General features: G+C 38.4%; 6 protein-coding genes across 8 annotated transcripts; 3 read left to right on the forward strand and 3 right to left on the reverse strand.

The window, feature by feature from the left end:
- The first annotated feature begins 791 nt into the window (after window positions 1–791).
- LOC105682958 (dual specificity mitogen-activated protein kinase kinase 7-like) lies at window positions 792–9,156 on the forward strand. Its single transcript, XM_012395220.3, has 8 exons — window positions 792–1,095; window positions 1,514–2,004; window positions 3,722–3,901; window positions 4,033–4,167; window positions 4,241–4,488; window positions 6,601–7,260; window positions 7,349–7,636; window positions 7,874–9,156. The coding sequence occupies exons 1-8, from the start codon at window positions 921–923 to the stop codon at window positions 8,007–8,009; spliced, it is 2,313 nt and encodes a 770-aa protein (XP_012250643.1). The 5' UTR covers window positions 792–920; the 3' UTR covers window positions 8,010–9,156.
- Window positions 9,157–9,541: 385 nt separating this feature from the next.
- On the reverse strand, window positions 9,542–13,712 carry LOC105682961 (integrator complex subunit 2). Its single transcript, XM_012395226.3, has 5 exons — window positions 13,259–13,712; window positions 11,045–13,137; window positions 10,546–10,750; window positions 10,148–10,454; window positions 9,542–10,070 (listed from the first exon to the last, which is right to left on the reverse strand). Exons 1-5 carry the CDS (start codon window positions 13,540–13,542, stop codon window positions 9,618–9,620), a joined length of 3,342 nt encoding a protein of 1,113 aa, XP_012250649.2. The 5' UTR covers window positions 13,543–13,712; the 3' UTR covers window positions 9,542–9,617.
- Window positions 13,713–13,813: 101 nt separating this feature from the next.
- LOC105682959 (protein ABHD11) lies at window positions 13,814–15,385 on the forward strand. 2 transcript variants are annotated; one of them, XM_012395222.3, is made up of 4 exons: window positions 13,814–14,064; window positions 14,161–14,318; window positions 14,396–14,754; window positions 14,840–15,385. In XM_012395222.3, the coding sequence occupies exons 1-4, from the start codon at window positions 13,940–13,942 to the stop codon at window positions 15,149–15,151; spliced, it is 954 nt and encodes a 317-aa protein (XP_012250645.2). In that variant the 5' UTR covers window positions 13,814–13,939; the 3' UTR covers window positions 15,152–15,385. The 2 variants fall into 2 exon arrangements, with proteins under 2 accessions (XP_012250645.2, XP_012250644.2); XM_012395221.3 differs by having other exon boundaries at window positions 13,815–14,064; window positions 14,161–14,323; window positions 14,389–14,754.
- A 2-nt stretch (window positions 15,386–15,387) lies between these two features.
- LOC105682960 (protein unc-119 homolog) lies at window positions 15,388–18,093 on the reverse strand. 2 transcript variants are annotated; one of them, XM_012395225.3, is made up of 5 exons: window positions 17,953–18,093; window positions 17,684–17,833; window positions 17,347–17,460; window positions 16,580–16,879; window positions 15,388–16,220 (listed from the first exon to the last, which is right to left on the reverse strand). In XM_012395225.3, the coding sequence occupies exons 2-5, from the start codon at window positions 17,826–17,828 to the stop codon at window positions 16,093–16,095; spliced, it is 687 nt and encodes a 228-aa protein (XP_012250648.1). In that variant the 5' UTR covers window positions 17,829–17,833; window positions 17,953–18,093; the 3' UTR covers window positions 15,388–16,092. The 2 variants fall into 2 exon arrangements, with proteins under 2 accessions (XP_012250648.1, XP_012250647.1); XM_012395224.3 differs by having other exon boundaries at window positions 17,684–18,078.
- Window positions 18,094–18,853: 760 nt separating this feature from the next.
- LOC105682953 (cytochrome b-c1 complex subunit 9) lies at window positions 18,854–19,984 on the forward strand. Its single transcript, XM_012395216.3, has 3 exons — window positions 18,854–18,982; window positions 19,058–19,208; window positions 19,854–19,984. The coding sequence occupies exons 2-3, from the start codon at window positions 19,065–19,067 to the stop codon at window positions 19,890–19,892; spliced, it is 183 nt and encodes a 60-aa protein (XP_012250639.2). The 5' UTR covers window positions 18,854–18,982; window positions 19,058–19,064; the 3' UTR covers window positions 19,893–19,984.
- On the reverse strand, window positions 19,911–22,122 carry LOC105682952. Its single transcript, XM_012395215.3, has 3 exons — window positions 21,942–22,122; window positions 21,326–21,711; window positions 19,911–20,775 (listed from the first exon to the last, which is right to left on the reverse strand). Exons 1-3 carry the CDS (start codon window positions 21,974–21,976, stop codon window positions 20,123–20,125), a joined length of 1,074 nt encoding a protein of 357 aa, XP_012250638.2. The 5' UTR covers window positions 21,977–22,122; the 3' UTR covers window positions 19,911–20,122.
- Window positions 22,123–22,196: the final 74 nt, after the last annotated feature.

The following is a 22,196-nucleotide window of genomic DNA, read 5'->3' on the forward strand; positions in this document are numbered from 1 at the left end:
ATTTTAATTTTTGTACTTACTGGTCACTACTTATAATACAATTAACTTATAAATCATTGCTTCATACATTAGCTGTGGATTAAAAATTATTAAACAAATCGTTTGTTTACATTGACGGCCACGCATGTATTAAAATGGCATACTCTCATGTAAGCGACTGATGATAATCGCAGCTATGACGGCACAAACTGATTGTCCCGGTAACAATAGCAATTATCACTACTAATTTATTTATCATAAATTTATGCATAAAAAAATTATCATTCCTGGTAGAAAAAAGGAGGAGCAATTTATTGGTACCCCCAATGATTAGGACAAATCATTATTTGCTGAGATATTTGATGAATAAAATTTGATTTTTCAATTACGAATAAGTAATCACCGATTAATTATTCAAGTGGAGCAATTATGTTTCCTAAACGAGCATTTCAGGAGTAATTTTTTGAGATATAATTTTTGGAAAAATGTTAATATTCGGCGCCAACTTGGTATGGTGATATCATGAAGTAAAAATATCACACTTCGGAATTTTCAGAAAATAGCCAGTTGTCGAAAAGGAAAATAATTCGACAATCGGCTATTTCTAAATTATCGACAATCGATGCAGTTGACAAAACATTCCGAAGTTAGTATATGTATCAGTGATCGGTGCTGATGCAGTTGGCAACGCTGACACACAGAGTCAACAGACGTCTTCACCAGGCTCTCCCGTAAGCAATATATGCTGAAGGATTGTCAGAGTCGGTAGAATAGCAATTTGGCGATTCGGAAAAAATGACGCGATACCCTTGTGCCTTGTACTACGCCAGTGTGCGCACGCGATGGACGCAGAGGTCCGCTGCCAAAAAGGGCAGAAAGTGTCGTGAAAATTTTCAAATATTGCATAAAGTCGTCGTCTTGGGTCATACATCGGCATTGTAATGATGCCGAGTACGTTAAAGAATAAAATATTGAATTTGCAGCAAAAACTAAGGGCTGAAAATGAGTCAAGTGACAGAGACAGGCAAAATACCGTTGGGATGCCAGGAACGGGCTTACCGCCGTCATCCTCGGGGCCTGCAGGGACTAGCCCTGTCGTCCGGAGGCCAAGACAGCGTGAGATTATATTCAAAATAAAAACTTCGAATATCCCACCCTAACTAAATTCCGCAAATAGTACCAAACGATTTTGGTCAATTTAAACTACCAAGTCTTATCAGCTAGGTTATGTTGATCCGATGAGATACAATACTCTTCACCGCGATTAATCACAATATTATTGCGCATTTTCTTTTAGTTTGTTTTACGTAGTCGGTTAACATACTCTAAATCTTTTTTCGTCTTATGAAATACAAGTTATGCGGTGATTGTGCAAAGTTTTAAGCCTTCCTAGCACGAATTTTTATCTGTACAGAGATCTTCCGAGCAGCATTAAAACCAGTATTCTGTTCAATAAATAACCCTGTTAAAATACATTGCCCTCCATTGAAACCTAACATAGAGTTTGGAATAATTCAAAGAATTTTTTGAGCAGTGGTAGATTCCGGGACGCCAACCAGACCCAGACGACAACTGGATTTGCCTGTTCTGCAGATGCCACCCCAGCGAACACACGATAGCGAATTCGACTCAAAATTGCAAGAAATTATGAAAATGAATGGAATTCTGAGCATAAATGGCCGGAAGTATCATACAGAAATGAAGGATCTGGAGCACCTTGGAGAGTTAGGAAATGGGACCTGCGGTCATGTCGTCAAAATGAGACATAAGCCCAGTGGAGTTGTCATAGCAGTAAAACAAATGCGGAGGTCAGGCAATGCCGAAGAAAATAAACGGATAATAATGGATCTAGATGTCGTCCTGAAGTCCCATGACTGCCCTTACATTGTCCAGTGCTTGGGGTGTTTTATTACAGAGTCTGACGTATGGATATGCATGGAACTTATGGCCACGTGTCTAGATAAGTTATTAAAAAGAACTAGACAAGCAATACCTGAAGAATTTCTTGGGAAAGTCACTGTTGCAGTAAGTCTTCCTTTTTTCGTAATCAAATTATTCTACTATAACAGCACTGTCTCATATGGCATTAGGTTTTTTGGGTCAGTAAATTTTGCTCAGATTTTTATCAGCAGACGAATTTGCTACATTTAGAATTAGCCGAATCTAAATTAGTCGGATTGTAATCCGACTTGGTTACTTGCTATTTATTAGTGTTGCAAATCAATTTTAACATATGTAGGGATTATAGAGAATTCGTGAGTACGATAATCTGTCTTACAAAAGATAACCACAATTGCGAGTTTGATTTTATTGAAGCTGCTTTAATGTTGCAAGATAGTTTATCTTTACACACTGTATTTCAGACGCTTTGAAATAATGATTTCTATAGTCCCACATCAAAATTCTATGATTCATTGTAATTATGGTAGTAAATTTTGTAATAATGGCAAAAATTGATGCATGCAATAATTTCCTTGCTATCAAGACATTTGACAAAAGATTGGTATCGTATATGATGGGATTTCGAAGCCACTTTGGATTAGGTATCGGTATATCTGTGAAATGTTCAAATTTTCTCTCCTGGCCTTTCAAAATCCTGATTAAATGTATGGGCTTCATCAAAATTTAGTTTAAACTTTCATGCAAAAGGTATCTAAATTTTAGACTTCTCATTTATTTCTACCAAATGATTAAAAACTTAAATGCAAACCCAGCTCCTCTTAAATGAAACAATAAACAGGAGATGTGTGGTTGCAGGGAATTCCCAAACAAGGTCTGGTTGTGTAAATTTGTTTATGCAACAGGTAAGGGCATTGAAAGTAAGAACTTTTATTGCGATATTTAAAATAAGTTCACTACCATATGAACAAAAATTATATTAATGTGCCTCAACATGGACCATTATTACTTTTGAATGTAAGACATTGTTTGCAAACTAATCTGAAATCCTGAATAATTTCTATATTATCTTAACGGTGTATACTTGACCCCCTAAGGAGTTAAATTTTCCTAGTATAAACCAGTGCGCATTTATCGAAACTGTTAAAAGCCATGTCTAAAATATTCCTACAATAGGGGATTTAGTATGTTCGCCATCCCCCCGTATGTCCGGAGTATTGTCTTCTACAGTGACATGCTCATACCAAACGTGGCTCATTCGATCAACAGGTTGCCGTTGTAAGAATAACAGATTGTACAAGTTGTCGCCGCTTTGCCTGGTGATTCTCCATCACAAAAACAATGAAAATCTGTAATATCTTGTGACCAAAAAATTGTCTTTGATCTTGAATTCGCAATGAATGTTTTTCATTAGCTTGACCAGTTTTATTTACAGAGAACACATATTTGAAAAAAAAAACCGTAGGTTGCAAATGAACTAAAGTGAGTAATTTGCAACCCACGATCCGTTTAGAAGTTTTGTTTCTCTTGATAAGTAGAATTCTTTGAGCTAATGTAAAACTACTTCGACTTTTTGTTGGAGATCAAGTTCAATTTTGTGGCTACAAATTCCATCTCCACCAACCCCGAACTAGAGATTTACCGAACGAATTTTTTTGTCCAAACAATCAACGAAGCTGTGAATAGACTACCTCTCTGTCATTAGAAAATCAATGATTAAGTTTGCAACTGCTTCTCTTTTCGAGTTGATCGTTGCTTTATTTTTCAAAGTTTTTCAATTCACAAATGATATTTTTTTTTTCAATTTCACATGTTACTTCCTCAATTTCATGTTCTCGGATAGACAGTTAAAGCGCTATCGTACCTGAAAGAAGTTCACGGCGTTATCCACAGAGACGTGAAACCTAGCAACATATTGTTGGATGAGACGGGGGGTGTTAAACTATGTGACTTTGGAATATCTGGTCGATTGGTGGACAGTAAAGCCAAAACTAGGAGTGCGGGCTGTGCAGCTTATATGGCGGTAAGTTGTCCTATGATCACTTTTGTTCTAACATGCACGAACTGAAGTTTTTAACTTTGCCTCACCTGCGACACACATTTTATGATCTCCACCTAAGATAAAACTCACTCAAACTTTAATCTACCTCACAGCCTGAACGAATAGATCCTCCTGATCCAACGAAACCTGACTACGATATAAGAGCAGATGTCTGGAGTCTGGGTATAACCTTAGTAGAATTAGCTACCGGAGTGTTCCCATATCGAGACTGTAAAACTGACTTTGAGGTGAGACATTGCTACGATTTTTATTCAAGACTTTTTCCTCTAATTTTTTGCATAATAATTGTATAATCCTCAGGTTCTAAGTAGGGTGGTACAGGACGAGCCCCCCTCTCTACCCCCAGACTCAACTTTTTCCAAAGAATTCCGTGGTTTTGTTAGCTGGTGTCTCACCAAGAACTATAAGCATCGGCCTAAGTACCAGAAGCTTATAGAACACGCTTTCCTGAAGAGATATGATTGTTGTCAAGGCGATGGCAACGAATCCACTTCGCCCAGTTCTGGTTCCGAGTGGTTCATGACAGTCATGCGACAATTAGAACAAAGGTTAGCAGTCGATTGTTGAAATAATTTTTAGTCGATATAGTGTTTTTATCCAACAATATTATATAGACTGATTAGAAATAGGACATTTTTGGTACGGAGGTTCGAAGCTACATTGCTTTTACCTTTCGTAATTTTTATAATGATAACCGTCAATTAGTAACCGTCAAAATAAAGTAACGTTTCCGTTCATAATACTGAGTGAAATAAGTGTCCGGAATGTCAGAACATAAGGCTTTGTTTAGTACTTATGACTTTGAAAAAAAAATTGAACAAGGAATTATCGTGTCACTCGGATCAACATTCCTGTGGAAATTACATGAGAAATTGGCGCTAAAATATTGCCGGCCAGATATACAAATTTGCCCAGTGTTTTTCAACATTACGTGTAGCTCATGAAATGAAAACAATTTGTCAGACTTTCACAAAGCCCACTATTTTAGAATAGATTCAAGTAACAGTGGGCAGTGAAAAATCGACCAGTGCCTTTGCAAACATCCAATTTTTAACAATTTGTTAAAAAGGTTCATACCTACTATTGTGGAGAGTACATAAGAATTCCAAAAAATTTGGTGTTGAACAACTTTTCGTGAGCTACATCCACAATGAAAATAATTCAGCCCGTAGCTAGAATATCTTGAGTTTTAAACATGGCATGAGCTCCCCAACTAATATAGTAATGTTTGGTTTGGTTTGAAAATAACTGTAATCTGTTGAACTATCGAATTTCAAGCATTGACTTTGAGTTGAAATTAGTTGAAAATATGTTATTTCTGAGTTATACATATGTATTAGACACTTGATTTTCAATCCCTTCACGTTTTTTCCCCGCATCAAGTTCACATTGATTTCTGAACCGAGCAATGAATAGTTTCCTAGTTTTATTTAACCAGTCGATTAAACGTTTTGCGTGCGTGTTAAATTGTGTTACAGCGTTGAGCCTGGGGGAGGCAGCGCAGCGTAGCATCCCCCTTTTCCTACTCCTACCCTAACTTCCATTCCTCTCGATAAAACCTCCCAATATCCATAAAAAAAACTTTTTTTTTTTCAAAAGTACCTCAAAAACGCCAAAAAATCTGCCAGATTTTCGTTTCGATTCGCCTCCCAGTTGTTTGGTTTGTGCACGCGCCTGTTACACACCCCACCTTTCAACCCCCATTTATGGTAAGCATTTGTCTTTATTTATCTCTTTATTTCGTTGTTATATTCTATGTAGTAATTATTCTGATGTTTGGTCGTCTGGCAGACAAAAGCTGCTGCGTTTTACATTCTGATTCACCTGTGCGCATTGTAGACGAAATTCTTAGTATGATCAAATAATCAAAAGTTTCACGGTATTGCCTACAAAATGTTCAACGCATTTTCGGAGTGCTGACAGTGAGAACATCAGACTGAATTTAATCCATGTGTTTTTTTTTAGAGCTGCTTATCTTCTCAAATGGCCCTTATTTATTTTTTACATTGCTTGTCAGCAACCTTTGAGGTGATGCATTAAAAAAAAAACTACTTTTTTTTATCTCTGGGTATGATAACTTATATGAATTGTATACGAATATTTCTGCTCTCCAATTTATTTAGACTCGTAGAAAACCCTTTCATCCTTCCATGTGTTGCATGGTTTTTGGATTGTCTTCTAACTTACACCTACCGGTATTTTTAGATCACACATTATGTTTTAACCTCAAGGTTGAATAATAAAAATCACAATCTATCAATGTTCGTTTTTTTCCCTACGTATTTCAACTCTCTAACAAAATCATTTGAAAAAAAATTTATACGGATCGTATTTTGGAGTAAGTTAAAACCCAATACGTGTTAGTCTCATAATCTCAAAATAACGCAGGTGAAATATAACTTCATTAATCAGCTTATGTATACTCACGGTACTTACTTCAAATATTTCATGAATTAAAGTCTTACTGATTGTGAGGTTGAAAGATGCACTCATGGGATAAGATACACATCAAAATTGATTATCGATAACTGGACTTATCTGGTATGAATAGAAGAAAATTGCAGGCACATGAAAAGTGTGTCCTCTAAAGGCTTTTTTGGCTTTCAGAGATAGAGTGGAGGGAGTGCGAGAGTTTTAAGAGGCGTCTAATTTAATTACAGACCAGCGGGAGTGCAGCCCCAATTTTCCGGACACGTGTCCTTGAAACAAACGGTTCATTTGAGAACCTACTCTGAAGCTCCAGCGTTTTTACGAAGTGGTATCACCAAAGAACTACAAAATTCCAACTTCCTACCATTTCAGCCACGTACGAGTAGTGAAAATGGTTCGAATTATGTCCCTAATAGCCCATATGCATTAAGAAGAAAAGAAACTGCTAGTCCGTTGTCAATATCAACTACCAAAGATTCAGGAAACAGCATGGAATCCAATATACACAGGCCATTTTCACCTTTATGGCAAGAATCCAAAAGCACTGATAAAAGTTGCGATCTCTTCAACACACCCGTTCCAGAAAAAAGTCCAACAAACGGTCAAACTCGACCATTCTCTCCATTCAGACAGGATACAAACTCTACGGAAACAAGGAGTAGACCTTATTCACCCTTTTCTTCAAGATTAGCGTCCAGGTCGTTGAGTCCATTTGCTCGTGACTACTCACCGTGGAGACGGGAGAATGTCGATCCACCAGGCGTGGTTCAACCTTCAACGGAATGTGGAAAATATTCACCCTTCATGCAACAAAGAGTTAGACACTTATCACCTAGCACCCATCCGCCAATCCAGGACATATATGGAAGCCCATTAGTCAGTCGGAAGAGGTAAGATTTATTCTTTATCAGATAGATAAAGGAAGTTTGTTGTTACGCATATTGCATGAGGTCATTTTTATCATCTACATCCTTCTAGATTTCCATCGGAGCCACCGGCACAGGGTTCCACTAGTCCGCAACTACTTATATCACGATATGCTCATCAGCACCACCAGCGTAAACAAGAAGTCAATCCACCAGTGGCGCAGGTCCACGGAGCATCCAAGGAATCAGCAAAAAGACGCTTTGCTTCTTACGTTAGGCTTCGACTTGGCAGTGACCGTGCTCCTTCCCCAGAACCTCCTCCGAGACTCAACCGTGGAGAATCTCCGCTGGCTTTGAGAAGGAATGTTAACGATCAACCCTCACCTTCTTTTCCCAGAAGGTACGATATTCCTAAACTATTATTCAAGATACTTGTCGAGGACTTGAAACAGTTCATTTTAGTTGAAAACCCATTAAACTCATTATCAGCAGAGGGCAAGATCAGTCGATTGGTTCGTTACCCAAACTGGTTTGCGGCAACTTGTCGCTTGATGCAAGACCAAAATTATCGCCCTCAGCAACTTATTGAACTTAATTTGCTCTCAGAAATAAAAAGGCGCAAATTATTCAACTTCAGGTACGTGTCACCATCACCGCCGCAGCCCCCACCCAGAAGACTTTCTGAAAGCAGTTCCGCACCTGGGAGTCCACAACATGTCCGTGCCCGCCTACGTTACACGCCTGAACCCCAAAGAAGGCCCCCACCCACGTAACCCACCATGAAATCCCCCAATAGTTGGTATTTTATCAGTGCCATACACACGCCATATTGCTTCGCCAATTATCACTCATGACTTAGAACGGATATCATGCGTTCACCGATTGAATGGCCCCATACAGCAAACACCATGATGTACGCATATATATACAATAAGGTAATCCACCTCGGCTATGTAGCCCACATCAATTTTTAATATGCAAATTTCATTACCCTGTGGGGGTGTCATGATACCACTTATTTAAGATATATTTGCCTGAACCGTTCACTGCCGGGCAATTTAATTCTTTCACGCACCGGAAACTATTGTCTAAATGACAAAGCAGTGAGATTAACCCCTACATCTATTCGTATCTATGTACATATTTCTACAAGGTTATTATAAGTTTGGGAAAGGCATTTCTCTGAAAAATGGCATTAATATGAAATTTTTTTAAATTACAAAATTCACATTTTTATCTACACTACTAAAGTTTGATAACGTCAAAAAAAATTGAAACCAGCCTAACATACTGCATCCGAACTTTGCTGATGCGTTTTTCTCTGCATTGTCATTTTCTTATTCTCAGGAAAAACTTACCGCGTGAGACATGTATAAAATTGTATTAACGTATTATTTCGTACAGCCAAGTACGTACGTACATGCAGCGTTCTTGACTCTATATGAAGAGAACGCTGTCCTTCGTTATTATTATTAATTTATTTTTTCTTTGGTTTGTTTTCTTCATTATGTTCTCTGTTACCTTGTGTGTGATAGTACAACGTCTTCAGCGACAACAAACTGCTGGATTAAACTTCAATCCTATCAAAACGTCCTGGCTTTCACTGGATATCTTATTAATTACTTCGGTTTGAATTACAATGCAATTATAAGGACAACATTGTTTGCAAACCAAAACGACACAGACCACTGACCTAGCTCTTACAGTTAAGCACAAGAGTCACGTCTCGATACTATAATTTTAATTGTATATTACTTACATAAATCAAAGACCTGGTAGATAGCACGATGTAATTATTATTTTCAAAATCATATTAACTCATGATAATACTAATTACGTTCAGTCTACGCTCGTAATCACCTTTGTCGCTTATTCGGCAAAAAGATTTGTTGCTATGTAAATAAACTTATATTTATACGATTTGCTTTTTTCATGTTTTACCAAAAGTTACAACCAAGCGTTCGCTGAACTAGCTGGTCACCTGTTTGGCTGAGGTTAGGACACGTACTGTTGTAAGATGTGGTCTAAGGCTGAGTCTCTCACATATGGGGTAACGTCATCCAACGTTATCTTCATTAAATAGCAGTTACAATGACTCCAATGAGAAATTTTTTTTTAAAAGATGCAGCATGAGAAGAAATTATTTCAGCAGAAGATCCGATGATAATTCTCGATGCAATCATACAGAAAGCATCCAGTTCATCACAATTACCAAGGAAACGGACGACAAATAATTGGGTAAATACCTTTTTTGATACACATGCTACGCAGTATTATTATCAACAATGATATCAACATTTCTCAATTTTTGTACAAAGTTATTTTCTTTTATTTATAAAAATTTATTTACAAGTTTCTTAAATGTTTGTTATTTGTCGATTTCAAAACACTCTAGATTGAAGAATGGCCTTTTGCAATAAAGAGCTGAAAGTTTTGTTAACTTCACTGCAGAGTATTTCGGCAGATTTATCACCTAGAGCTGCCTGTGCCAGGCTAACTCGACCCAATTGCAACAGTAGGGCAGTCGTATCCTCAGCTAGCGGTGGGAATGCCAAACAGATACGTGTGAGAGCTGGTAACACTGGAATGAATAATATCACTCTGCCCTTTGCTGGCAAAACACCCAACAACGTCGCAAGAGTATTGATGGCCAGACGCGAAACACTCAGAGCTTTTGGCAAAGCATACTGAACGGCTAAGTGAGATGCTAGATCCACAGCAAACACTTGCTTCTCTGGTTCGGGCTGCGACAACAACTCTGGTATCCAATCCAAACAAATGTGCATAGAAGGGATACCGGAAACAGTAATTGGTAACAACTCCCTCGGGTATCCCTATAAGGAAGGAAATTGTCATCTTACAATGAAATATCATGAGCGCATATCTATTTTTGCAAAAACTTTCTACTCACTTGAAAATGAACTAGTTTAGCGAGCGATGGATCGGCAATGAAAACTTGATGCAGGTATGAACAAACGACGCTTCTTATTTCCCTGAGGGACCACATTTGGCCAGGTAATATACGATCCTCTTCCGTTTCTAAACAGGCTTCGAGCAAAATTTGTACAGCAGCGCTTTCTTGTCCAGCAACGAGAGCAGTTCTAAGATCTTCTCTTTCTACTTCGCTAGTAAGCTGACCAATTTTTTCCGTCAATGGTCTGTCCTGCATGTGTCTGGACAGTTGAGATCGAGATGCAGCTAATGTAGCTTGTAAAATTCTGCCAGTATAAAAATAAGAGTTTAATATAGAATTCAGATGCCTGGAGGAAGAAACTTCCCAAGAATGATAAAAAGCTAGTCATTTCTCACCGAAGAATCACTGACAGGACCGGCGCACATCTAAATACTCTAGTGTCGCAGCGTAAAACTTGTAGCGGATCAAGCACGATATTTTCTTGGGTGAGAAAAACGTTTCTAACCATTGTATTTTCGATGAGCAATGCGTTGATCGACAGTACCCAGAGACACCTTGGTAATACTGTGTTCAGTCTCAGCCATACTTGCTTGTATAACTCTGGAAGAAGACATAATGCGATATCAGAGTGTAAATAATAGCTTAGATTACTCAAGAATGGACCAAACTCTATTAGGTGCACAAATGAGTGGCTACAGACCGATTTATTTTGCACGCATTGTTCCACACACTCTTCACGAGAGAATGCTGTTATAAATGAAACCCCAGAAAAAAGCTTCACTTATATTACATTACGATATTTAAGTAAAAATCAAACTTGACAACTAAATATTCTGATGTTATCTCCATCAACTTGAAGGGTTTGTATCAAACACGAAGACAACTCAACAATACCTTGAATATATCTGGGCACCTTATTGTCCAATATTGCTTTGAAGTAATGTATTATTATTTCAGCATGCGGCCAAATGTCCGTGGGTTTCATATCTATAAGCTGTCTCAATAATCTCCCTGTTCTTGAGGGGCAAGATTCGATATGTCCAAATGCCTCGATAATGGCAACGTCGTTAATGATCACACTTTCGTAATTGTTTGCCATGGAGTCTATGTTTATCATCTCTTCGTCCAACCAATCATCGACCAAAGATAGATGCGGAAAATGCGTAGCTAACAACCTCAGCAAAGGTGAAAACAATCCAGCATAGCTCATTTGATCCCTCTGTACTTGTTGCAATAGGTATTTGATAGGTAATTCAGATAAAAACTCTGTAGAATATGATTTGACTTTTCTACCTTGCGATATAAAGTTATGCATATTTGAGAGTCTCACATCTTCATACAGTAGCAAATAATAAAGAAGTAAAAGTTGTGAAGTGAGCGATGGTTTCAATGTATCAACGTTCATGTACTCCGTCTCTGTATCGGTGATACTAAGGACAGATTTTTTTGGATCAAAATTAGCCCCAAACACGCTATTTTGAAACACCCTTCTTATTTCATCCTCCGTTATTGGTTTGTTTGTATGTTCTGATGTTCTGTTATTGATGACTAAAATTGAGTTTACGTAAACTTCCACTAGGGCTGGCAGAACTGGATGTAACGGAGGTACACTGTCGCAAATCTGTCGATAGATCCAGTTTTTAATTGGCACTTTGTGTTTAGCAAAAGCTCGTGACTTGAGCAATTGGTGTATACAATGAACCGGCAAAAATCCGGGTATATTTGCGCTCAAATTGGCTGTTACTGGAACTTTGACTGCATGGGAAGTGACCACTTGTTCGGTGAAGATTTCCTGAGTGAATATCTGCTTCATTCTTGTGAGGTTGTTTGGCCTGATTGCTATTTTCATACCAAGCGTGGCACAAACCAATTCACAGATTGCAGATAGCTGATTGCTATGGAAGTGGATCGCCATCAGGAGCAACATTTCCCCAAAGCTGGCGGAGACTCCGCTTGCACTCTCAAAGTAGGCCTCTTCTCTGACCAACCATTGCACCCATTCAATGCTTCTCTTCTCTAGGTTATGGTGTCCAATCAGTGAAGGGCAAGCGATCAGCATACACAATCCTAAAGACACAAATCTAACACCAGCCGGAGATGGGGGAGGATGCGAAGTCAATAGTTGGACAATCATAGCTATTTCATCGTCTTGGAATTTGATTCCTCCAATTCCTCTGAGTGCGCAATAGAGCCTGAGCAATGTGCTAGCCTGAACGACGTGTGACTCTGCCAACTGCCTGTCTGAACTATGAGAAGTAATTGCTTGCAACCTCCGGAGCAGTTCTTCTCTAAGAGACTGCAATGCTGTATGAGATTCCCATTTTCGTTTCTGACCATTTCTAACAAACATTGCAATCCATGTTCTAACTTGCTGGTCATTTCCTAACAGCAATCCTGATACAAATGCAACCATATCGCTTTCTGGCTGTAGCTGATCCAAATTTTCATGTTCCAAACTCAAAGTGACGGCAAGTGCAGGCATACGGCACAATTCTACGCACTTTGCTCTGACGGCTAGGGCCTGGCTGGGATTCATTTGACAGAGCATCGCCAGAGCTTGTGTTCGAATTCTGCCTAGAGCAGATTCTTCTTGTCTCTCTCCGTTCGCTATGAGGTGAGTACAGACTTCAGCAAAACTGTCAGGACTGTTGGCAACAATCCAGCAAATTATCTCAGGACCGTGCTTAACGTGTAGCAGAGTCTCCGCTATGTCTAAAATAGATAATAAAGCCGGAAGTTCGGCCAAAGCTATGCATACAACATCACTTATTTCTTCCATGTAGACCGCATTGTCAAACAAGTCGGACTGTTTTATCTGGAATTCTTGGTTTCTCTGAAGTTCCTGGACTTGAGACGCAATAAACAGGATTTCACTAAGTACCAGACGGAGCCTTCTAGTCGAGTCGCTGCGTTCGAATTCCAGAGCTAACCCACTCTGCAACGATTGCGCAAGAATGCTATCACTTTGTACACTTCCCAGCTTTTGCCTGAAAGGAAATATGAATATTGCAGCGTATTGGTCATGAATCGTTTGTAGAATCATAGGAACAACGAGGTTCTGTCATGCTATCTATAGCTGTATGAACAGGCTCGTCAGTGGGTTCTAACCTCAATTGCTGTTCCTTTCGAACGTCAGTTTCAAGTGCATGAAAATCTATGGAGAGTAGAGCTACAATCGAATTGACCAGTTCAATGCCGGATAGTATGGTCAAGATTTCTTTTCTCCCTTCCGCACATTCTTTAGTTATATCGAGCGGCGAAATCAAGCTCATCCTAACCAAGCAAGGGAGAATCGGTCGTATTTCCTTCTGGGAACAGGTCGCAAGTTCTACTATATGTACATTTTGAATCGCGGTGAAGACCCGCGGCGTTACCGCCGTGTTAGTTCGCATCTTCAATCGAATTAATTTAACAATATTATTTTAATTCAACTCATTTTCACAGAATATCTCCAGCACGCGAAAGTTTCTTTTGCAAACAGTAAATGAACGAATCCAGACTGTAAACACTCTCTTCCCAGATGTCGCCAAATGGGCAAATAAGATACTAGTAACTGAATAAATAGTTACTCAATGCAAGCAGCGTGTAAATTACCACCTCATGGTAATAATATACGTAGGTAATAACAACAAAATCAACTGACACCGTGGCATCAACTGGGAAATTTTCAGTCAACGACGGTAGGTTGCATGCAGTAGCTGTTCCGTACTGTCCTCTCTTCGAATTTGTTAAAAATTCTGGTATCCACGTTTGACAGTTCCTAAATATTACATCAAATAGTATCGTGAAATGGGTTTCATGAGCTGTCGGTCTATTTTCACAAAACACTCAGCAGAGCAGTCAATGAAGGTGTTGGGTAATCTGCCAAGGGAAAAACTTGGCTTCCATCGTCAGTTAAGCAGCAGCATGGCACAGTATTCATTTAATTATACATTGCCCTTTCATAGAAACTCAATATTCGTACTAGACTTAAGGTTTTAATATTGCAATCCATGTATTATGAATAATAGTTCGTCTCCGGTGAAGCTGGCATATGCTTCTTATGAGTCGGCGGCGGGATCATCGGCGGCTAAAGCTGGAGCTGCTCCAATCATAATTATACATGGTCTCTTTGGCTCCAAGAATAATTGGAATTCGTTATCTAAGGCAATTCATCAACGGACAAATCGTAAGGTAATTTGATGTTGGTCAAGGTGAATCTTCAACCACATTATCGTACGATGTGCTTAACCATTTAGGTGATAGCTGTAGATGCAAGAAATCATGGAGACTCGCCACATACTTCAGAGTCGACATACAGCGATATGATGGAAGATGTGGTTCTGTTAGTGAAAGACCTAGGAATTGAAAAAGCAGTGATGGTTGGCCATAGTATGGGTGGGAGGGTAATGATGTTCCTGGCTTTGAATCACCCAGAACTTGTCGATAAATTAGTCACGATTGACATTTCGCCAGTAAGCAGTAGCTCTAGCCTTTTGTCTATGACATCAATATTTGAGGCTATGAAGAACGTGACGCTGGAACAAAATGTCACGTTGTCCAAAGCTCGTAAGACTACCGATCAGCAATTGTCGACAACTATTAAATCAACAGCTGTTCGTCAGGTATTGTATTTTGATAATTCTGTCCTGTTGATATTCGTAATTGTCTACCACCCCTCTCTGTGACAACTATCAAAATTGTCCCTAGTTTCTTTTGACAAATCTAGTGGAGGCAGAAGCAGGTAAGTACAAATGGCGGGTGAACCTACCAGTTCTCGAGAAGAATTTCAAAACTCATCTTACCAAGTTCCCGGCTACAACTAGTCAGTTCATGGGACCAACTTTATTCATCGGAGGCAGTCAGAGCGATTACATAAACGTCGATGATCATGATAAAATAAAGAAAATGTTTCCGGCTGCAAAAATCCAGTACATCTCTGGAGCTGGTCATTGGGTGCATTCAGAAAAATCACAAGAGTTTCTGGATCTGATTACTTCTTTCATTAATGAAGTGCAATGAAATCACCTTGAAATTAGCTGGTAAGCTCTAAGAGAAAAGACCAAAGAGTTCCTAGCCAATGTCATTTGGAAGTCATGTAGAAAATAACATCGATGACTGATCAGAAAGATATATGCTAGCAAGACTGAAAGCATATTCACGAGACAGTAGTTACAATTCAATCCGGCGAATGTGCGTTATCAAAACTTATGAAAGACATTCAAGGATTAAGTAATAAATGCAAACAACTTACGACCTCTGTTTTAACCGTTAGTATATTTTCCCTCATAGCGAAATTGTGACGATGTAAAGATATTATTATCCGCGATGCAGCCATAATTATACTGTACAAGACTACTTCAACTCGCAATAACTGCCTTTTGAAGGTGCCATAAACTATTAATCAAAATCCTCGAATCAATATGCAACATTCTTCAAGCCCTTATTCGCAGAAAAACAATGATTCGGTGCTATTGTGCCAAGTTATACACGTCTTTTTGCCAACATGGTTGAGTCTGTGCAAGTCATTTGTGCAAGGGCAATGTTATTTGTATTGAATACCAAAAAGATCTTACCAAAAAGAGCAAAGCTGTCCAATTACAGAATGTTGATGTACTGTGTTGCCCAAAAGCTTCGAGACAAGGGTATGTATTGCGATGTCAAAGCCGACCTGAAATGACTTTTGAGTAGCAGTTGACCGAATTTGTTAATGCGAAAATGTATGCCGAGAACGCGAGAATAGGCTGATGAGAATTTTAGTTGCATTACAAAATTTTGTTAGTATATTTTTGTCATGAAACTTTCGGACCACATTGGATTCAATGCGTTTCCCCGTTATTGGCTTTTTTGCGCTTGAACTGTAATGTTCATACCAAATGCCAAATTTTATCGAAAACCACATTCATACGCGTAAGACATCGTTGCTACTTTTGGTAACTCTGTACTGAATGTGTTCAATTGCATCAAAACAATTCATAACCAAGTCCCCCGTCGTAAGCATAATCTGCTTTGTTGTGCATCACAAGCCTGTCATCCACGAAGTAAAAGGAGTCGGACCGTGTTTCAAATGGATTAGCGATCATCTCCGATACTGCAACAGTTTGTTGTAGTCACTTACAAAATCAGAAGTTCGTATTCGCTGTATGAATAGAAATAGCAATTGCAGATGAATCTCTGATGAGTGAGTGTCAAATGAATTTTGAAAATTTATTTCCGCCGCCAGATGGAGAAATCGGTTCGGAATAGTGCCAAGGTGAATTATTCCATTTGTAAAGAAGGTCTCGAAGCTGATAATCAAGTAACCATAAAATCATAATAACGAGATGAGCTTGCTACATGAAGAGATCAGGAGAAAGATCGCAATTGGTGTGCTATAAAAGCGCAATTTCATTTAATTTGAAATCATGTGATTCTTTCAGCTATTTTAAATCTCCCATCTTAAGAACTTACCCAGCTCCGGAGGAAGGGCTGGGAACTCGTAGATATGTTCACATGTATTCTTGCTATTTGGAATACAGAAGCCAAATTCAAAGTCAAACGTCTTCAACAGCTTGTTTCGAAAAAAGTGTCGTTCAATCATTCTGAATTTATTGACTGGTCGAGAGCCGACCATAAACTCTACAGTAGCTCCAACTGTTTTCAATTTCAAAAACTGTGGGGTGAATTGGTAGCGTACAAATCTTCCTGTATTTGGATCACATCCTACTACATCATCTGCCTCAGTATCAGGATCTGGATTATTCTCGCATTCTGAAAACATTTCATCATCATAAGGTACACGTCACAAAGCAAGCAAATTGACCTGGTACTTCAAATGAAAGACAATCCACCAGCTGAGAGCATTATTCTTCACACTAATGATTGGAAATCTACTAATTGTGTCCGTCAGACACTCTGAAATTCAGAGGCAAGTTTTCAATAAAAAGGAGGAGTTTGGAATTAAGGATCGTAAGGGATTTCCCTAGGAGTGGATTTAGTCTTTCATCTTTAAAAATTAGAAATTGACAGTTGCCAGGTATCATTAAAGTAGATGATTGGTATGAATTGAACCACTGATATGAATAACCAATTTTTAGACAATCGAAATTGCACATAGGGGTAAATACTCTTTGTTATTAATCTAGCTGTTTAGGGCTACTTGTCATGGCGTGCATCGTCAGGTGGTTGAAACCTCTGTTTCTTTTCAGCGTAATAATCGATGTTAAGATGACACTGACCTGTAGCCGGAGGTTTGGCAATTTCAAATAACACAGTTCCTGTTTCCAAGTCTCGTATTTGGAATCTTGTAAAGTCTATCTCATATACATTAGCTTCAGGTGAACACAAGTATTCTGCAAATAAAGTGGAAAACTTGAGTACTGGATCTCATATTTGGTAATATTAACGACATTACAATCGTTGGCAATAAGTCATCAGCCATGGACATAATCAATGTAGGCAGCATCAGGGTAACGGGAATCAAGATTGAACATCCCTTATTCAATGTAGAATATGTGTTGCCTGTTGTAATCATCATTGAGGAAAGTAGATGTGAAATAAAATGGAGAAAATTACTCTCTGTAATGGTTGGCATATGTAGAACCATGTCTGGAGTAACAGTTTCGCTTTCCAAGGTCTCATTTCCATTACTTTCATGCACAACAGTCGGGGTGACTTGCACATTGGCCCCAGTGGTTTGATTCCTGCTCACTAAACTCATAATCGCTAAAATGTAAAGAAATTACTCCAGTACCGTTCACGGTCGCCTAAATTCTAACTATACGTAATCGGTAGCTGCAATTATTTCATCTGAACGGCGATAGGCTTGTGTATCAACAACCCACCACTAAATTTGACCAGTTACTACTTTGCCCACTGATATATATTATATCAGTGACTCTGCCTTTGACGTTCGGTGGATTGATTATTTGATTTTGGAGGGTCCCAACTTTCCGACAACAACTTTTTGCCCTCACCATTGGTTGTATAACTTCGAGAAGATTATCATCATTGTTCGGAAATCAGTGGTGGCTCCGGGTGTACTTTACTCTCGTGGGCGGTATTCAGATTACAAATCAATCGTTAGTCGGTAGGTAATGGTCCAATTTGAACCTTTGACTGTAATTAGTGTATTTAATTGTAAAAGAGTTAAGAAAGAATTGAGCTTCTAATTTTATTTTTAACCAATAACTGATAATATTCTCTATTGAATTTCATATCAATCAGCATAGAATCGTTTCCAGGTCTAACGGACGTTGACTGACGTAACGGACTTCAGTCAACGTAACGGGGATATTCCTGTAAGATCTGGAAATATCCAGCGGTCTATTCAGAGTCAAGATATTCAGATATTTTCTTTGCAATTTTGCAATGCAAAACTGGACCTTTGCACGATTCTACGCTGACCGTTCTTCAGTCAACGCGCTGATAGATATGAAATTCGATGGAAAATATTATCAATGAGAGCCTAAAAATAAAGTTAGGCGCTCAACTTTTTTTATTTATTTATTTTTTTCTAATATACTAATCAGATAGTTTTGATCAAACTATCAGACCATCATTCACCGACCGACGACCGACGAACGATTGTGAAAAAAATTATTCGAATCGGTCGATGTTGAGGGGACAACCATTGAGTAACTATACTTTAGTACAGTACAGTTACTCAATGGGACAACTATTGGGGGGTATTCACATGTTACACAGTCGACCGAGCTCAAAGGACGGTTTTCTCATTATGGTTCTTAACTCTATGGTCAAGTAGAGACAGGGATTGCGCATTCAACCGTTGGTACGAAATCTAGCAGACGATTCGTTCTGTGTGCAAGTTCAGTTAAATCCCCATTTATTCTGCCCTCAGATATTTGGATTTACGTAAGTTCTTTCAATTTATTTTTTAAACCAGAAGTCTCAATTTGTGATATAAATTTTTTCAAACAATAATTGCAGGTACAAAATGTCTGGGTTTACAACAACACTCTACAACGTTGTGTGTAGGCGCACTTCAACCTTCGCCTTGGTAATAATCGGTGGTACTTTTGTCTTTGAAAGAGGTTATGACGTCGTTACCAGAAGTATTTTTGACTCCATTAATAGAGGAGTAAGTATCGAGTGAATTGTCGCGACTCTTATTTGTTCAACTAATCCACCTCTGAAATATTTTCTCTACAATCGTCCACTTCCCGTTTTAAGTACGGAATGCAAATTTATTGGGGTTAAAGTCAATCTGATCACTGGTCCTCAGGGTGAGATTTCATACTTACAATGACCTGCAGCAAATAGCAAGAATAGCTTTCATCGATCGTGATAATTACGCATTTTTATGATTTTAACAAACCGACCCAGCTACGGTTATTTGCGATATTTTACCAAATTCAGCTAATCAGCCCAAGATTTGAGGACATGTGTACTATTTTCTTGAATTCCTCTAACAAACATTCCCATATAGCACTACTTTATCCCAATACTAAGTAAAGTACTATTTGGTATGTCATATGGTTACTCAATGAAGTGATTTTTCCACATTGCTAAATCGTAATTAAGAGCATATCTAATTACATTCTGTTCTTGCTTGAAATATATTTTATTGGAGTGATTTCTGGGATAAAATGCTTCGTTGAGAGCTTTTTTTGCAAGTATTTTGGTATCGGTTCCAAAATTCCTGTTCTTAATACTCTCTGTTACCCCTTTAGATTTCCCAATTATTCTAGGTAGGGCTAATTGATTTTTCTTTTCTCTTTTGCAGAAACAATGGAAGGACATCAAACACAAATATGAAGAATAATAATGAATCGAATGGCAGTTTATGCATACAATAGTCTTTAATAAATCACAAACAATTATAAATACGTATTAATTAAAAAAATATCACCAATATCTGAACACTTCCGAACCCAATTCTACTTATTTGCAAAGAATATTATCGATAGAAATGAGCTTGGTGAGTTACTAGACGCTATACCCATAATAGATATTCAAGTTGACTGCAGAGTTTGTCGGGTATGATCACATCAGCTAAGTTTTAGATGCACAGTATATTTGATGCACTGCCAAGTTATCAGGGGCAAATGACTCGTCACAAAATTCACAAGGTAATTTGGATTCAGAGTTATTACCCACGTAATGATTAGGTCTTGTATCACGACTAGATTTTGGCAGTGTGCACAAATTACAATGTTCTTGATATTTTTCAAAAGTAATTGGTCGGTTGCAAACATCACAAGGAATAATGGAGTTTTTCCTACCTCGATTCCTTGGAACTTTATTATTCCATACAGTAGTGAAGGCATACTTTGCGCAGTCGTTGTAATGCTCCATATATCCTTCGAAGGGAATGCCTTCGTTACATAATTCGCACGGAATTGTGTCAGTGCCATCGCAATCCAACTGAGCTGGAGAATCTAATAAAACACACCCAATTTGATGAGCCTGGTATTCTTTCGCAGCAATAGATTTACCACAACTGCTACATCGGACAGTAGAAATTCTTCGAAGTATGGGAACAGTCGTCTGCCAGCCACGCATGCATGACACTGCATGTCGGTTCAACTCTTGCGGTGTGAACATTCCGTTACAGAATTCACAAGGTAACAGTGTCATCGTTTCACTATTCCCAGTACTTGAAGCAGTAGCCATAGTTTGTTTCCAAGATGGTCGTGGCCCTGGTTCTGTAATAACAGTGATTAACATTGAATAATAGAACCTTTCAACAGTTTCAACAATTTCGACCACCCGAATATTTATACCGATACATGAAAATTAGATGAGCTGAACTTTTCAAAAATCATATTGCATCTTCTGCTAACCTGATGGTAGTAGAGTAATTATCGTTTCAGAAAAATCCCTACAATTAGTCAATGCAATGTTTTAAATTCTGAAGTACAAAACAAACATTTTGAGCAAAAAAATCTAGAACACAGAAAAAATCGATATCGATTTTGTGTACAAATATTTAATGTCAAAAAATACGAAAAAAAATTAATTTGAGTGATGTTTAGAGTCAGCTTTTTATAGCTTATAACATCACTTCTTTTACTGTACGAATATGGCTACTATTGGTCGAAGGAAATATGGAATATGTGCCTCACAATCACAACTAAACTGAACTAACTGAATCTGGACAAAGAAATAATAGGATGTCTAAAAATACCGTCTTTGGGAATTTTAAGATCATTTTGAACTCAAATTTAAGGTTCATTATCTTGTTCTACAACCCACCATCATCCAACTTTAAAAATGTGTGGTTTGATTCCAAGTGTAACTCTTTGTATTTCAGCAGCACAAATTCTTCGCAATCTTCACATTTTTCTGTGCGAGTGCCGCAGTAATCTGTGTGCTTGGTCATGTCACAAGAAGGCAGTTCTAACTCACAGTAAGGGCAGGCAATCAGACGTTTGAAACAATCGGTTTGCATGTGATTTTGCATGAATCCTTTTTCCACATCTTCTCCACATGCTTCACATTTTTCAGTTCCATGTTCTGCGATAATGTGGTCATCTATTTCGTCTTTGGGATAAGGGTCTCCACAGCTTGTACACAATTGCAAATGCCGTACACAATGCAGTGTATGCATCATATAATTTTGCGGTGCTATCTTCAACTTGCTGAAAGAAATTGTTAAAGTTACAAAATGAAGGTGCCAAAATTTTTGTTAGTTATTGGACATTTTTTGATGCAAGCATAGAATATATCTATAACGCAAGCTGGTGTGATGAATTGATTTAATTTTTTTTCAACTGGTCTTTGTCAGCGATGGGGTTAATAAACTCCCCATACAGTAGTTTGATTTCATAGGATTCAAAATCCAACTTGTGAACTGTGAAATTTGACTTACCAATTAGCGCATGTCCGAGTCCCTTCTTCGGTCATTTTGAGCTCTACTTTTCTTCTTGTTCCATACAATAACAGTACTTCGTTACAATTCGTTGCTTATACCTTTACGGCAGGCGCAGAGGGTTAGCTCCAAAACTTGCCTTTTTAGCCATCGGGTTATCCGAAGCAGGGCGCGTGAGGTATTTCACCAATGGCAACGTTTTGTTGATAAACCGACCATTCACGTTGGTGGGCGAATGATAGCCGGACCATTCTA

This window comes from Athalia rosae, chromosome 5 (genome assembly GCF_917208135.1).
Source record: "Athalia rosae chromosome 5, iyAthRosa1.1, whole genome shotgun sequence".
In the NCBI taxonomy this organism is placed as follows: domain Eukaryota; kingdom Metazoa; phylum Arthropoda; class Insecta; order Hymenoptera; family Athaliidae; genus Athalia; species Athalia rosae.

Coding starts and splice junctions, on each gene's coding strand:
- LOC105682958 (XM_012395220.3), top strand. CDS start 921: ATGATGCCGAGTACGTTAAAGAATAAAATATTGAATTTGCAGCAAAAA. Junction 1,096..1,513: donor CGTCCGGAGGCCAAGACAGC/GTGAGATTATAT, acceptor TTTTTTGAGCAG/TGGTAGATTCCGGGACGCCA. Junction 7,261..7,348: donor CCATTAGTCAGTCGGAAGAG/GTAAGATTTATT, acceptor ACATCCTTCTAG/ATTTCCATCGGAGCCACCGG.
- LOC105682961 (XM_012395226.3), bottom strand. CDS start 13,542: ATGCGAACTAACACGGCGGTAACGCCGCGGGTCTTCACCGCGATTCAA. Junction 10,751..11,044: donor GGTGCCCAGATATATTCAAG/GTATTGTTGAGT, acceptor GTCTTCTTCCAG/AGTTATACAAGCAAGTATGG. Junction 10,071..10,147: donor CTAAACTAGTTCATTTTCAA/GTGAGTAGAAAG, acceptor CCTTCCTTATAG/GGATACCCGAGGGAGTTGTT.
- LOC105682959 (XM_012395221.3), top strand. CDS start 13,940: ATGGGTTTCATGAGCTGTCGGTCTATTTTCACAAAACACTCAGCAGAG. Junction 14,065..14,160: donor TTAAGCAGCAGCATGGCACA/GTATTCATTTAA, acceptor TATGAATAATAG/TTCGTCTCCGGTGAAGCTGG. Junction 14,324..14,388: donor ATCAACGGACAAATCGTAAG/GTAATTTGATGT, acceptor TTAACCATTTAG/GTGATAGCTGTAGATGCAAG.
- LOC105682960 (XM_012395225.3), bottom strand. CDS start 17,828: ATGAGTTTAGTGAGCAGGAATCAAACCACTGGGGCCAATGTGCAAGTC. Junction 17,461..17,683: donor TATGCCAACCATTACAGAGA/GTAATTTTCTCC, acceptor CTTTATTTGCAG/AATACTTGTGTTCACCTGAA. Junction 16,880..17,346: donor TGCCAAACCTCCGGCTACAG/GTCAGTGTCATC, acceptor AAATGTTTTCAG/AATGCGAGAATAATCCAGAT.
- LOC105682953 (XM_012395216.3), top strand. CDS start 19,065: ATGTCTGGGTTTACAACAACACTCTACAACGTTGTGTGTAGGCGCACT. Junction 19,209..19,853: donor TTGACTCCATTAATAGAGGA/GTAAGTATCGAG, acceptor TCTCTTTTGCAG/AAACAATGGAAGGACATCAA.
- LOC105682952 (XM_012395215.3), bottom strand. CDS start 21,976: ATGACCGAAGAAGGGACTCGGACATGCGCTAATTG. Junction 21,712..21,941: donor ACTCGGACATGCGCTAATTG/GTAAGTCAAATT, acceptor AATTTCTTTCAG/CAAGTTGAAGATAGCACCGC. Junction 20,776..21,325: donor ATTTTTAAAGTTGGATGATG/GTGGGTTGTAGA, acceptor CTGTTATTACAG/AACCAGGGCCACGACCATCT.